Source organism: Ctenocephalides felis, unplaced genomic scaffold, assembly GCF_003426905.1.
Source record: "Ctenocephalides felis isolate EL2017-DRISC unplaced genomic scaffold, ASM342690v1 CF-g0.4_SCAFFOLD_01886, whole genome shotgun sequence".
NCBI classification, from domain to species: domain Eukaryota; kingdom Metazoa; phylum Arthropoda; class Insecta; order Siphonaptera; family Pulicidae; genus Ctenocephalides; species Ctenocephalides felis.
Window position 1 is genome coordinate 100,418,409 of NW_020538040.1, and position 17,564 is coordinate 100,435,972.

Sequence of the window (17,564 nt, forward strand, 5' to 3'; positions counted from 1 at the left end):
TTGGCAAATGACAGTTGTCATTTGTTTTTAATGTCAAACCATGCCTTAAATATTTTAAAGGTCAAACAATGATAAGCGGTTTTTTGTAATTTTTTCCATTTATTTCTACAATCTAACTATATTTCTATGAATCAAAACATTTTAGAAAATTTCCCGAACAAACTTCAGGAAGATTCATGAAAATCCGAATTATAGTTTAGAAGGATTAATGAAACTTACATTGTTACAGAAGAATTTTATATATAAGATATATATATATATATATATATATATATATATATATATAACTATGTATAAATGTATAAAGCAATCCATAATCTCTTATAACCAGACACCTCTGCCTGACTGAGATATGGAAATGTAAATAATGCCAAATAAAAAAAAACTTGTAATTACAATAATATTTCACATTTGCACTAACATTACTATCACAAAATAGTAAGTGTGCAATATATGTGTTATACGTAAACTAGTTTAAGACATAATGAAAAAAGAATGTTTCAAACAAATGTTTTTACCAAGATTCTAACATGCGTGGAAGTAATTATGAATTCTTTGCACAGTTTTTAGTGTTTTGTAAGAAAGCTGGAAATACTATTAGTCGATCAGCAATTTGAGTTTGTCCAATATTGATAATGTATAATTTGATGCAAAAATATCGAGAAAGGGCTATTTTCACTGAGACATATCTACACATCTATATTTTCCTATAGGATACTACCACCGCTTACTATCAGGCTAGTCGAGATGGGTATCAAATCTGGAACCCGGCGATTGCAAGGTCAAAGCTCTTTATATATAACTTTTATTTTTTTTATTATTTTTTTTAACAGTAATCAGAACCTATAAGATGTTGTGCTGATCTTGACTTAATACTAGTCTGTTTGAGAGATCGCAACCCAATCAGTTGTCACATCTCTGTATGATATATTATTATTACAATTTCTGTAATATATTTTTAATGATGCAGCAATGCCGGGTGAGGTTTATATATAATAATATTATATATCATTCATTATACATCATATATAATGTGCCTTTGTCAAGTTTATTGACTAAAAAATTACAATTTAATCTTTGATTTATCGCTCATTTGTCATGAGATAAGATAAATAATAAGTAAGTAAAGAAACCATTTGCTAAAACGTTATCAAGTTATATTAAATTTGAATTTTCATAATTATATCATATTGTTATTAATAATATGTCAAAAAGTAAATTTATAATTAAGCTAAATGCGATGAATGGGAATACATAAATCAAATTGAACTTATCTCATGATTAGCCTCAATTTTTTAAACCCTGACACTGTTAGTACAATTGTATATTATATGATTTGTATACATATGCAAGTCGATATTAATAATTGATTTTTCGCCTTTGTTACAATGAAGCAGCTGTAATTTTATCAGTAAACGTCAATTAATGAAAGATAAGATACTCTTCATACATGAGCAAAAATCCAATAAACTTTCTTCCATACATGTACACGCATTTTTATTCCTGTCACTTTTTTAAAGAATTGAGAAATGAGTAAGAACTGTGACTCACACTAAACCAGAACAAGATTACATGGAAACTATAAATAATAGTGCAGTAAACGGAGCGTTTTGGGTCTGATTTTTTTACTGTGCTCCGAATTGCATGAAATTTTGAAATTAGGTTCATCTCACCCTCAAGTTCAAAAGTGAAAACAATTCGGGATCCGCCACCATCCCCCGGGGAGAAGACACCCATTCTGAATTGTGTAATTACATTTTTTCAAAATAACGTCGGAAATCGATAGAAGAACTAATTATAAAAAAAAAATGTCTTTTACAGTTTTTCAAAAAAACTAATACTTTTCATGTTACAGGTCACTAAAAATTCATATATTTTTGCCGTTTTTATACGTTTTCTTGCAAATATCTCCTAAAATATACATTTTAACGAAAATCATGTAATGAACAAAATAATGTCAATAAAAATCCTAATAAATCGGTTTGTAACCCTTTTATTAACCTTAATTAAGGGCTAAAGTTGTAGCCCTTTTATTAACCTTTCAAATGGTATATTACAAATTGTGATGAAGTCGAAATTAAAGGAGTTATGACCCGAAAACTAATAGCATTTTTGTCGAGTTGTGTCCATATTTCGAGCAATGTCCCAAAAACTATTGACTTATATATATATATATATATATATATATATATATATATATATATATAAGTTCTTGTGGGGCGATACAAAGTAGATGTATAAATGTTAGTACAGTGTGTGTCTTTAGCTGTAACCTACCAACGTTAATATCCACTGATGATGACATTAAATTGAATGTCGAAACGTTTGGAATTAAAGATTAATTTATAAATCTTTGCTTTTTATTTTTGATGTATCGCCCCACAAGAACTTACTCATATATATTTATATATATATATATATATATATATATATAAATATGCCTATGTGTATTTATAATAGAAACGTATATTTTGAAATAATATGAATTAATGGGTTTAGCTTATATCTCGGGGGAGGGGGTAAACCACAAAATTTTGTATTATTATGTTGATCATGAAATGTATCTATCTTCATGGTACAGAATTTTGGCAGGCGATTTATCCTTATAGTAAAGTATCTTATGGCAGAAAGGTCCGCGTGTGATAACTGCCAGAATAGCCCTTTAATACAGCCAGAAGAAGATAGTGATGATAACAGCAACTCCGACACTGAGTAGTAAATGTTGTTTCAGTTTGAAATAAATTATGATGGTATCATTAAATAATTTTTCAATTTGTAATCGAATATATTAACTGTTTTTATTCAAGGGTAGTTTTAAGAGTTGAACAAATTATGCATATGGTAATTATTTTCGAGAAATTGAAATAACATTCATATCATTTTGAATTTCTTAATTTTCTTTCAATTTCAAAATAACTTTTTCAAACAATTTTTCATCAAGGGGTTGTTTTTAAGGGTCTAAAAGGGGTTAAATTTGATAATGAAGATAGAAAACATAAAATATTATTTACTTTATACGTAATTCTTATTATATCATACCGAAATTTATTTTTAAGTGTTTTTTTTTTTGAATTTAGAGTTTGTTTGAAGAGTTTTAGGGCTTTTACGGGGTTGAAAATTATTTTATTGCAAGGTAATGTATAAAAAAAATTCTTTAATTATATTCTATAATGTTAAAAACGTTTACTAGCGATAAAACGGCTCAATGTCCACTTATTTATTAAGGTGTCGCAACCCCCCAAGAGGATGGTGGCGGAACCCAAATTATTTTCACTTTTGAACTTGAGGTTAAGATGAACTCAATTCCAAAATTTCATGCAATTCGGAACACAGTAAAAATTCAGATGTTATACTCTTTTTTCCTCTCCGTTTATTGTACTATAATGATTAAATATACTAGTGGTGCATGGCATCGTGCCTTAAGGCCAATTGTGGGTACGTACGATAAATTAATTTTTTTCAAAAAGCTTTAAAATTTTCGACAACTTTGAAGATGTTAATAAAGTTAAGCGCCTCGTCGCCGTCTAACGGATAAACATTGGTACGAAACTCAAACAAATTTTGTACTTATTATTAAAATATCTATAAAATACCTGATAATTTGATGTGCATATATTTGATGATAATTTTTGACTGCCAAATATTTTTATAAAATTTTTTTTTATGGATCTCCGAAACCGCTGCACCTACCGTCAACAATTCAAACAGTTATTCATTTCGTTATGCAAGTGAAATGTTTCTCGAATTATCCAAATTGAACGAGAGTTCTCTCAAAAACTGAATTACAATTTCTGGCTCTTTTTGCCCCCTATCTTCGAAACCGCTAGGCTTGCCTTCGCCAAAAACTAATCAGCAAATCATCCCTTTAATGCGAATCTAATTCTTTATGAAATATTGAAATCGTTAATCCGTGTTCCCGAAAACGTCGACGAAAATTTGTCAATACATTTTTTCTAAGGTATGCCAAAATCTTCAAAAACCTCTGATACGTTGTTAGGATACATAAATAAAAAAATCATTTTCATAACATTTTCATTACTGTAACTTACACTACGGGAAGTTAATAATGCATAGAAATTAAACAATTTACTAATAATACCTAAAGAAATGATTTTATCATGCAACATTTTCAATATTCTTTTCTGTGATTGAAAAATATATAGTAAAGTTTAAAAAAGATCAATAAAAGAAATTGTCTAAACTTTTTAGTGTTTGAATTTTTTAAATAAAACCTTGTGACATTAGCCTTACGGCATTGACTATATTACAAATAATCTTTAAATCAGCATATTTTTAGGAATTCAAGGCTTTGTTAATGTATCAATTATAACAAGAATTTACATATTAATTTCGTGATTGCAATGCTATTATAAGTCACATTAGCAATTAAAAAGCTAATATAAATATTTCAATCTATTCATGATAATTTTGAAATTGTTTTAGTTGATAGCATGGAAATTTTAGCACTACCATGGAATAATATGACTGTAAGGTTGAATTACAGTTCGCAAATAATATGTTTTCAAACCCTGCCTCGAGACAGCAAACCTCAAAAATGTATTCTTAGGTAAATTCAACATTTCATGTACCCACTTACCAGTTGAAGAACACAAATGGTTAGTAAAAAATGTCTCTTTGAGCAGCTTCCCATGACACCATAATTTAATTCACACCACACACAAAATAAATATAATCATAAACTTTATCTAAAATTCTCTAAGAAAAATAACCGAGCCATGATCATCATCGGAGAATTGCTACACGGCCACTTTAAGACATAATAGTTGTTCACAAAACCACGTAATGCACATGTCGTTATAATGCGCACTGATCGAGAGTTTGACTGATTTCATTTTCGGAACTTTTATAGCATTCTTGGAATTTCTTCAGCGTATACTTTAATCTTGAATTCTCGATATACTCGAGCAACAGGTAGACATACAAGTGTAAACATACAGATACAACACACAAACCGAGTCCGCTGACGAACACGACATCTCTGCCGAGAACGCCGATTCGTAATGCAAGCGGCGAGAACACGAGAACGCAGCGGACACGGTCAGAGGCACAGAGGCGGACAGTCATAGTCGCAGCTCGGAGTTAACAACCAACAATAACGGCCACGGCCGAGCGACGCACGAGCGACGCACGAGCGACGCACGAGCACGACCAGTACACGACGTGGCTTGTGGCGGTGAGGTATGACGGCCAGGCGAACGATCTGTGGATCTGTGCATTTATGAATTGACTACGGGTGCATGGCATCGTGCCTTAAGGCAAATTGATACAACTTTCCGTACCGAAAATTATAATTAAGAAAAACAAAATGTTTTTTTTTTTTGAAAACTGATAAAATTAGTTTTTCGAGAATTTTGAAATTTTTTGAAACAATTTGACTTAAAAAAAAAACGATTTTTTTATATTATATATTGAAATTTTTACCAATTTTGAACTTTTTTCAAAGCAATCGCACCAAGTAGCTGTTCTAGAAACGAAATATAGAAGCACGTAAGTCGCAGTCTAACAGAATTTGTACAGAATAAAAATATAAACAAAATTTGTACTTATAATTAAAATCTCTATAAAACATCTGATAATTTGATGTGCAAATGATCATTTTTAAGCTTCAAATGGCTTTCTTTTTACTATTTTATTGGATCTTTTCCGAATCTGCCATCCCAAAAATTTAATCGATTCTTTGTCAAAGCAAATGAAATATTTTTGAATCATTCAAATCAGATGCTCCGTTCTCTCAAAAACTGAATAATCATCATGAACACTTTTTGCTTTTGCACGTTCTTCGGAACGGCTGGATCTGCCTACGCCAACATCTAATCAGCACGTCTCCCCGTTAATACGAATCAAATGTTCTTTTAATTATTCAAATCAGTTGATCTGTGTTTCCAAAATTGTCGATGAAAATTTGTATCCGAACACACACACACCGATACACCTAATTTTTCTAGGGTATGCCAGAATGTTCAGAAACCTCTAAAACGTAAAGATATATAAAAAAATTTCATTTTCAACTTTTTTGCGATAACTATAACTTACCCTATTGAATACGGTTAATAACATGTATTACTCATGGCATTTAGGGTAATCGTCAATAGGTCTAAACCAGAACATACTGCTTCGTCCATGCGTTATCAATATCTTCTAAGCAAGGCCTCATGGGCACAAAATTTTTTAGAGTACCCTAACTTATTTTTATTTATTTATTTAACTTTATTCTGCGATCTCTTTGGATCGAAACAATAAACAGAGACTGCTAACAAGATAAATAAAAAACTAAAGGTGCATGGCATCGTGTCTGAAGGCAAATTTCAGGAAATTCCCGTTCCGAAAATTACAATTTTTCGGAATTAAACTTTGAAAATTTTAAAAAATAAATTATATTGTATTATATTAAAAATATTTTCCTATTTCCTACGAGAAGTTATTTAGATATTACAGTTAGAGCATATGTTTAAGCAATTTAATCAATGTATTTTTTTTTATTCATTTATTATCATACAGCAATCAGAACAGTAATTACATTCTATGAGCTGCTTTGCTTATGTATATAAACTAAAAAGAATAAACTAAATAAGAATAAATAAAGATAATAACATAAGAATAGTAACTGATAATAATAATAATATATAATAATAGTAAATAATAAAATAATATAATAATATTATAAAAAACAATAAATGTTGATGATTTATTATAAAAAATATAGAAATTGTTACATTAAACAATTTGCTAGATTCGGATATTATCCATTGGTGATTTACGCTTGAGCCTCCTGGAATGTGGTATCTCAAGCAGTTGTGCAACTATTTTATTTGAATGGTTTTAATAAGTTTTTAATTTTATTTGAAATAGTTTTTGAAAGTGGTGGACACTGAAGTTCCTTAAAACTTCCTCGATATATAAAATATTCAGATCGTCATGTATGGTCTTGTTACTGACGAACTACGAGGCATCAACTATCTGTCTGAGTATTTTAGATTGAGCACGCTGCATTAATGCTATATGCGACTTGCTGGCACATCCCCATAATTCAATACCGTAAGTCCATATAGGTTTTATCACTGCTTTATAAATTAATAATTTATTTTTGAGAGATAATTTTGACTTGCGTCCTAACAGCCAGTATATTTCTGCAGTTCTAATTTCCTTCGCTTTTACTTTTGAGCAAATATCATCTCTCCAGGTCAGCCTACGATCAAGATGCATACCCAAGTATTTGACACAATTATTACTTGGTATTTTTCGTCCATAAAAGTAAACACTTGTTGAGCGTAAACGAAATGTGATTCGATTTACTTTCGTTAATTTTTATTCGTCATTTCTTTGTCCATTCCTCAATAATATTGAGATGGCTTTTCAAAATGCTTGATGTAACAGATGCATCGATCTGTGTTGAAAGTACTGCAATATCATCAGCAAAAGTTGCTGTTATGGTCGATTGTAATGTTGGGAAGTCACTAGTAAAGAGAATATACAGTAAAGGGCCCAAAACGCTTCCCTGAGAAACACCTGCTTCAATCAGATGAGATGCTGAAGTATTTGAATTAACGCGGACTTTAAATTTCCTCAATCAAGGTAGGATTCTAGAATATTGTAATACCTACTTGGAAGTAGAGAGCCAATCTTGAATAAAAGGACTTTATGCCACACCTTATCGAAAGCTTGGCTCACATCTAGAAAAATCGCGGAACAGAATTTCTTAGCCTCAAAGGTATTATTGATAACGCTTACAATTCTGTGGCACTGTTGAACTGTAGAGTGCTGGTTCCGAAAGCCAAATTGACCACGTTTGGATCTTTCCCACTTCTATGTATCATTTTTACTATGGATGTTTTATAGAAGTTTGGCCAGTAGTTTAATCATATTATCGAATTGTATATATATATATATATATATATATATATATATATAAGTTAATTGGATAAATCCCTTCTTTGGCATTTCTTTAATCATTCTTGAAGTCACCAAGTCAAATCCAGGAGATTTCTTATTCCTCAGTTTACCAATTTCGTTAACTGTCATTTTTAAAGAGAAGAAGTTTATACTGTTTTCAGAGTTCACTAATAATAAGGTAAATGAAGTCAAACTAGTGTCCGCTGTACTTGAGAGATTTGGATTAGGTTGAAAAACTGAACTCAGATATTCAGCAAATAGATCAGCTTTTTCTGCATTACTTCTTGCCCAGTGTAGGTGATTGCGCTCATCCTATCGAAAAGGCGGATTTCTAGTTTGAGGTTTTAGTTTGTGTTTAATAGGATTCCATATTGAATTATAAAATCTATTAAGGTTTGATACATATTTGTTAAAGTTCTGGTTGGAAATCTCTCTGAGCCTCAATTTAAGCCTGTTGCTTAAATTATTAAAAATATTTCTATCCGAAGGTAAATGACTTGTTTGCCACTTGAGTCTTATCTGCTAATAAATTTTTAATTTCCAAGGACAGCGATTGCTTCTGCTTCACGGTTGTTTTTGGAGTAGCTAATAAAGCTGCTGCATGAAGAATTTCATTAAACTTGTCAACAGCGTGGTCAATCTTCGCTGGATTTTTTAGACTAATTTTGAGATTTATCTTTTCTTTTATTTTGCAACGGTAAAGCTCCAAAAGCACTTAGTTTTTGTAGAATGAAGTCTAACAGGATTACAGACGTTCATAATAGAAGAAGAAATAGTGGCAATAATCGGGGAGTGATCTGATGAAAGATCATAGTTTGGACTAACATACTTGGTATACTTGGAACGTAAACCTTTTATTATGAAAAAAAATCCAATAAGTCGCGCTTCTTTCTTATGTCAGTAGGCCAGTAGGTTGGAGTTCCTGTGGAAAGAGTAGAATAGCATTGTTGATCAAGAACTTCATAAAGTGTTCTTCCCTTTGGATTGATCAGTCTTGATCCCCCAAACGTGTGCTTACTATTAAAGTCTCCGCCGACAATAAATTTACTTCCAAGTGACCCAAAAAAATCAGAGAATTGTGAAGCTTATGCCGGGGAGGACAATATACTGCAGAAATAGTTAATGGAAAAGAAGAAAGTTGAACTTGGATTGTTGTTGCTTGAAGGAATTCTTTGTCATACTTTTGGAGTTCATAATGAGAAATGTTGGACTTAATCAATACGGCTGAGCCACCGGTGCTGTACCATCTGGATGACATGTATAATAAGTATAGTACTGAGGAATAAGCAAGTTGGAGTATTTGGTGAAGTGGGTTTCACTTACTAGTAATACATCAATTTTATTTTTATTAAAGTTTTTATGTAATTTTGATTGCTGTTTATTAATTAATAAAAAAAATAAAAATATTAAGGATCACTATCAATTCATTTTTATACTGTAAAAGCCTATTTGCATTCCATAATCCTACTCTTAGAAATTTGTACATTATTTAATTTTTTAATTTTATTTATAAGCGTGGATAACATGTTTATCATCATTATATTTTGCTGCATGAGCTGTTTGGATATACTTTTGAACTAATTCAAAAAATGGGAGTGACTTGAATTAATACTTTCTGAAATTTCTGATTTACTAGATTTGATTGCTTGAGCATATGACATATGTTCTGAATTAATAAGATTTTCATTACGATGATTAAAAGTAGAATACTTTGCATAATTTAGATGATTATTTGGATAATTTTGATTATTCGCACTATTATTATTATTGGTGTTTTTTTTTAGATCTACTGTTCAAAAGGTTTTTATAAGTTAGGCAACCCCTATAATTTGCAGTATGGGACTCTTCACAATTAGTGCAAAATGCAGGGAATTCCTTTGATTTTGTGCATTTTTTACTCTCATGTTGATCACCACATTTTACACACCTAAATGGCCGGTTGAAGTAAGATTTTGTATGTTCATACATTTGACATCCACTGCACTGAGCTATTTCTGATGATCTTATTGGAGGTTCAAAATGCACAATTTGATTTAGGATTTTATTTAATTTGAAGATATTGGAGTTATTGCTGTTTGGCTCTAAATCAACATAAAAGATGTTGAGTGGTAATTTACTTCTAAAGTGAATAATATTTGTTATATTCCTAACTTTATGCCCATAAGTTTCAATTGCTGTTTTTAACTCCGTAATATCGGTTGAGTAATGCATATATCTCATGACCACTCTGTATGCTCTTTTGTTGCTAATCTGATAAGTATGAAAAACTGCTTTACGACCTCGGAGATATTTAACGAGGTTTCTATAATCTTCAACAGAAGAAACAATAAATTTGATTATATCATTAGGAAATGTTTTAGTGGTAAAATTTCTGATATTTAAAATAGTTCTGATTTCCTCAACCATACCTCGGAAATCAACCACACCGTAATTAAAAACTGGTGGTGGCAATTTTTTTTTACAGAATTTGATATTTCTGAAACAGCAATAGGCTCTTTGTTTGTTAACACGCTAAATCTTGTTAGTTGAATTGGCTGATCTACTTGTCGGTTTGGACGTTTCCTTTTAGGACTATCAACAACTTGCCAAGGAATGGAATTATAAGTTGAGGGCTCGTTGCAAGATTCCATTTGTTGTACATTCATGTTGTTATTGCATATTGTAGAATTTACGAAATTACTTGTTGGCTGTGACTCATGTAAAAGATGTTCACTTTCGGGACTGCAGTTGAGCACTTTATAAACTTCAACTAACGGAATTGGTGGATGGTTCATTTTGCATAATTATTAATTATGCCCTTACGGGTACATTTATTTGATTATTATATAACACTTCACTATTAAATTCAATTTATATTTCACTTTGAATGATAACAATGTTGTTTACACTAACGTGAGGCACAGTATACCTGGCCGAATGTTCGAAGCGAACTGAGGTCAACTGATAAGAAATAAATATTGAATATTTATTAATCCGATGCTACCTGTACAGCAGTTGGTCTCGAACTGGGATCGATGTAATAGCATTTTCTTGCAATATAAGAGAATTATGAATCAAAATTCAAAAAAACGGTAGATAAATTAGTTAAATATAATTATATTTCTATAGGGTATTGTACGTAATATAAATAATTTACATTTTTAGCATCTTAATATAGGTGTATCCAATATTAAACAAATGTCTTCCAGTTTCTCATATGTTTAGCAGCCGCTAATTGCGACATTTGGGGGACTTTTGGGAGGATGCAAAGGAGCGCAGCCTCGTAGCGCACTTAACACTGATTCAATAGCCATTTGGTGCAAAAAAGCTGTTACCTTAAGAGTTTTCCGAATGTTTTGAAAATTGATGATTTTATAGATTTTGATGTGATCTTTACAAATTTCAACTTAGCGACCTCGAATTTTTGCGGCATATTACTCTTTGGGCCAAAATTTAGGAACGTGCAAGGCACTGTTCCGTAACAAATCTGGAAAAATTAGTGGTGTATAGCACCATGCCTTAAGGCAATTTGATGAAACATCCCGTACTGTAATTCCAAACTTTTGATAGCTTTAATATTTCTGAAAACTTTGAAAAAATTATATTTTTGAGGATCATGAAATTATTGAAAAAAATAGACTTTTTTGAAAAAAATTTTTTTTTATTTTAAAACTGTTCAACTGAAAAAAAATGCATTTTTTTTTCAAAATAATGATAATATTGTTAACTATGAATAGGTGGCGCTTTTGTGATGTATGAATGTTATATAGACATGGAGAATAGTAGTAGGCCGAGGGTTGTAGTGTAGAAAAACAAGAAAGAGAAAATAATACATAGAGTAGAGAACATAATACGTATAATAGAGAACTTAGTTTAGTTTGAGTAAATAAATGATTAAGAGAACATTTCGTTTTAATAGAGACGACTAGAGTTAACAATATAAACATTTTTTCGGAGATAACTCCCCACGATTACAAGCATGGATTCGCATGAACTTATGGACTCGCGAACTAGTGAAGCCAATTCGTCCTTAGAACCATAGTCTCGCCGTTGTCCGTTGCAATGACTATTATTTGTCGTTTTCTGTCCAGCGCTATCCATAGCATACATAGACCATAGAGTATCATATCGCCATCTATTAATTCGAGTAATGACCATTACTTTCGGTTGAAGCTGACATAATGCTCAGACTTCTTTACAAAAATTATTTTATTTATTTAAATTGAAAATAATAATTTGTGCGATTGTTGTTTGTCATGGGGCCGCACAAAAATTGCCATCGGGCCGCATAGCTTAATTATTAAGCTTTTCTGCTTAGGTCTGGCTTAGAAATAACATAAAGTAATTATTTTTGTTTTTTATTTTTATTTTTGCTGATAATTCAACATTTTAAATCATACAATTTAATGCATTTTTTGGCAATATTCATGTAAATTTCAGATTATTAAACTATGAAAACTATGAAACTATCAAATTGGAACTGCATATAGAATTAATCTTTGGCGATAATCGTTCCAATAACTCGTTTGCAATTAATAGATTACTGCGTGTTGTTATAAGATTATATTATCTTCTAATAACAAAACACAACGTCTATTATCTGCATTTCTACTTCTACATCAACATATATATATATGTATATAATATATATATATATATATATATATATATATATATATATATATATATATATATATATATATAATATATATATATATATATATAATACATATATATATATATATATAATATATAAATATATATATATATATATATATATAATATATATATATATATACTCGTATATATATATATGTATATATATATACAGGGCCGGTCCAGGGGTTCTTAGCGCCCGCATGCAACTTTTGTATATATATATATATATATATATATATATATATATATATACTAGATGACCCGACAGACGTTGTCCTGTACCCACCTCTACGTTTTTTTAATATCCTATACTAATATTTATACCGTTCAGTTAAAAATAATCATTATTGTTTTTCGAGTTACTATTTACACCAATATATGAGTGATGTTAAATGTAGTACTGTTTCAAATAAAATAATTATTCTCAATTCCCACAGTTAACACTTTAATTATCCCTTTAACAAATATTAAAATATGTTCAATAAAATTATATATTAAAAATTATACACTGTGATTTATAGAACAAATTTATTTCCAATAGCTCAATTTATTTCATTGAATATAAGGGTTATCTAATATTTTTAGACATACCTGTAGATGTGGATGTTTAAATGAATGATTATTTGTTTATTCACGGCTAAAACATTGATTTTCCAAATTTATCACCTTGTATTTATTGTCATAGCATAGATACACGTGTTGAAAATTGAAATCTTTTAAAAAGTATAACAAATTCAGAAAGAATTAATATATAGCATGCGGTCAAGGTACAATATCACCTTGGATTTTTCTACCCAAAATAATTGCTTCAATAATGTTGCCTACAATTTTTATAATTTCGTACCATGTTTTAACTGGCTTTCAGTATTTTAATATCTAAATTGCATTTTTCACACTAATAATTCAATATACATTATTACTTAAGTTCATATTTGAAGTGAATTAATTTGTCAAATTTCGTTCACATGTGCTCTATTCAACCTACTATCACTAAAAGACACTCCGGTTGGACAGCCGCGCTCTCTTTAAACAATTAGAACTCTATCAATATTTGTGTAACAAAAAATAATAAAAAGCAATAATTAGTCTGAAAAATATCTAGAATTTTTATATATATACTTTTATACGTATTCTTTCAGAGATATTATAATGAAAAATTTGTTTTTTTTTAAAATGGATTTTTTTATGAAATCATGAGTTTTTTGAAAATCGTTTGTACTAATGTTATGGTATTTTCTAGAATTTATCAAGATCTCTCAAACCAAGTTAATTCTAGATAGAAAACGATTATTTTTAATTTTGGTGGAAATGGCACTCATAAACTATTTGATTTAAATGAAAAAAAAACATTGTATGCGTCTTTTAATTGCATGATAGCTCACTCAATTTACACGCAGAAGTACTTCTTTTAAAGCTTATTTGGAGAACTATAAAAACCCAATTTCATAATTAACTTAATATTGTTCCTAGAACACTGTAAAATAGGATGTATTAGGATTTTTATTGATATAATTTTGTTCATTACACAATTTTCGTTAAAATGTATATTTTTAAAGATATTGGCAAAAAACGATAAAAAACGCAAAAAAGAAACTTGAAAAGTATTTGCTTTTTTGAAAAACATTATTAAACCTTTTTCTCTTATAATTAGTTCTTTCATCCGTCTAAATTGTTTTCACTTTTGAACTTGAGAGTAAGATGAGCCTAATTCCAAAATTCCAAACAAATTGGAAAACAGTAAAAAAAAGTTCAGACCCAAAGCGCTTCATTGAGTAAATATTCCGTACAAAATGCCAACCATATGAATTTTTGACACATTGAAACTTCTAAATAATTTTTTGAATAAGTAATTTTTTTTGTATTGTGACTTAGTATAGTAAGGCAAAACGTCCGCAAATTGAATATTTTTGAGCGCAATCACCATAGATAAACAAGTATAATCAATCACTTATGGCAATCACTTATGGCAATCACTTATGGCTCGTCTCCTTTGCACGAATTCGTACGGCGAATCTGTTCGCAAAGTGCGCAAACAAAATTATTGCAAGCAAAAGCAAACCACGCGTACGTTTTCGCCGTGCGCGTCAGTCGCATGCGCAGACTGTCAGACGCATTTTATAATATTTGCATCTTATATTATTTTAATTACGGCACATCTCAGCTGTTTTACGACAATAATAACGTAGACATTACATTTTCTTTATTTTTAATCATGAATTTATTATATTTTAATATTGCCTTAGCCTATAAGCGAATAGAAATATTTGGCAAATGACAGTTGTCATTTGTTTTTAATGTCAAACCATGCCTTAAATATTTTAAAGATCAAACAATGATAAGCGGTTTTTTGTAATTTTTTTCCATTTATGAATGGAATATTTTCTATGAATTAAAACATTCTAGAAAATTTCCCGAACAAACTTCAGGAAGATTCATGAAAATCTGAATTATAGTTTAGGAGGATTAATGAAACTTACATTGTTACAGAAGAATTTTATATATAAGATTATATAGTAAACGGAACGATAAAAATATACTGCTTGTAAAAAATAATAATTGGAAACAAGCACCAAATGTATATATATATGTATATATAAAATATATACATTTATTACATGTATATTATATATATATATATATATATAATATGTTCAGAATCAATAGAAGTATTTTTTCTAGACGTCAGTATATTTTTATCGTTCCGTTTACTAGTGTTACTTGCATTTTTGAAGCCATGGCTACTAATAACGTGAATTGTTTCATTTGTGAAACTCCATTGCGAGAGAGTGAAGTGATTAAAGTGAAAGAAAGACGATTGAAGACTTTTCGTAAATCAAGTGCTCAAAGAAAGGACAATAAAGGTAAACTTTTAAAAGAACCGAGGTCAATAGTTCATGAGGTTTGTCGAAATCGATATAATAATAAAAAATTAATTAATTCGTCATTGCGTAGAGAAAGTGATGTGATGACTTTTCAACCACGACTGCGATCCACGTACTCAACATTCTCATTTAGGAATCATTGTTTTTGACGGATATCCGGAAGATGTAACATATCGTAGTACCAAATATGCGGAGCGATTCCGGCGATCAACAAAAACTGCTTCAGTAGACATAATTTTTGATGGAACAATAATCCCAGCTGTGCCACAAAATAAATTTCTGGCCAACGATTTAAACTAGAAACGTCTCATTGAAATGCTATAATTAAAATTTAGAGCTGCAAACTTCATGATCAAACAAGCCACCGAAGATGCGGATACTTAATAATTAATACTGCAATTAATATTTCCACTATGTTTGATTCTGTAATAGTTATTAGCAAAGATGTTGATCTTCTTATCCTCTTGACGGCTCTATCAACGCGTTCAAATATATATTTACTAAAACAGCGAATAGGAAAAAGTTTGCAACAATTGTATTCTACAAGTAGCCTAATAGATAAAACAGCCGCAGATCATATATTGTTTTTGCACGCCTTCAGTGGCTGCGATACAACTTCAGCAATTTTTAATCAAGGTAAAATAAAATATATAAAAACACTATGTAAAAATCAAGATCTAAATGAAGTTATCCATATATTTAAAAATCCAAAACCTGATCCAGAGATCATTGCCACAACTGGAGAACGCTTCCTTCTTAAATTATACGGTTGTAGTGATGAGACTACAATAAAAAATATATCTTTAAACGTCTTTAGATATGCGTGCTTTACAAAATCGGCATATAAAATTTAATTTAATATTGCATCACTACCACCAACGCAGGCAGTAACACGACAACATTCATCCCGAACATATCACCAAATTCAGCAGTGGTATGGGAATGAGGTAAATACAGAACTATGGGAATGAAAAAGAAACAAAAATGGCCTGATTCCTGTGACCTCACTCGAGCCACCAGCTCCGGACACCTTGTTGAAACTGATTTCTTGCAAATGCAAAAAGGAATGTCAAAAAGCCTGTGGATGCAGAAAGGTAGGATTGAAGTGCTCTATTATCTGCACAAATTGTAGTGGATCCTGTAGTAATTCACAAGTTCCATCACAAGATATTGATGAAAAGGAAGACGCAGGTAGCCTTTTCGAACAACTTTGCAATGACGGTAATCCCATCGCGAATAAAATGAAAGAAAGTGCAACCTCTGACGTTTCGATCGTCGTTGAAGACGATTAACTAATAACGTATGATCCATCGAGAACATCAAACTGGAGGTAAAAAGTTAAGTAAATTATAAATAAATTCTAGTTTAATTTAGTATAAAACTATTCTCACAAACAATTTAAAATTTGCATTGAATTGTATGATTTAAAATGTTCAATTATCAGCAAAAATAAAAATGAAAAACAAAAATGATTATTTTATGTTATTTCTAGGCCAGACCTAAGCAAAAAAGCTTAATTCAAGATTGAAATTATTTATTTATTAGAGAGAATGCGTTCAAGTGCAAAGAGCGGCATATTTGGCCGGGCCAAATATCCGATGGTGGCGCGAGCAGCAAAAATTTTGCGGCGCGCGTACTCTAAAACAATTGATCTTACAGAAAAAACGTTATCGAATAAATTATAGAAAAATTTGTTTAGTTTAATTTTGTATAAGTTATTTTAATGTAGCCTGAATCAGAAAGGAGACATCGTTGAAAAACTGATTTTTGACGAAATTTTTCTAATATGGCGGCGGCAGCGGCAAAAATTCGAGATCACAAACTTGAAATTCGTAAAGATCACATCAAAATCTATAAAGTTCCAAATAGTGGTTCACTAATTATTTTAGAAGATCTCATTGCGCTATTCATTAAAGACCTATTAAAAACAAGATCAACAAATCACCGTCACAAGTTAGAAAGCCACCCCAATCCACTTGTTGCTCCACTGCTTCTTGCGTCATAATGCCAAAAAATTATGACCTATTAATTTGATCCAATGAGTTGTATCAAATAGTAATTACCCACTGGGGTAAATACTATATATTATTATATGTAAATAATGTTAATCAAAATAATTTATAGAATGTTTTA

At 30.3% G+C, this 17,564-nt stretch overlaps 1 protein-coding gene across 1 annotated transcript in view; it reads right to left on the bottom strand.

Moving 5' to 3' along the window:
- Positions 1–5,066, bottom strand: part of LOC113376752 (sodium/potassium-transporting ATPase subunit beta-1-interacting protein) — a 61,546-nt gene extending 56,480 nt beyond the window's left edge. Inside the window, exon 1 of the mRNA XM_026616794.1 lies at positions 4,598–5,066. Within this exon, the coding sequence (XP_026472579.1) occupies positions 4,598–4,651 (54 nt within the window). The 5' untranslated portion in view covers positions 4,652–5,066. The remainder of the gene's footprint in view (positions 1–4,597) is intronic.
- Positions 5,067–17,564: the final 12,498 nt, after the last annotated feature.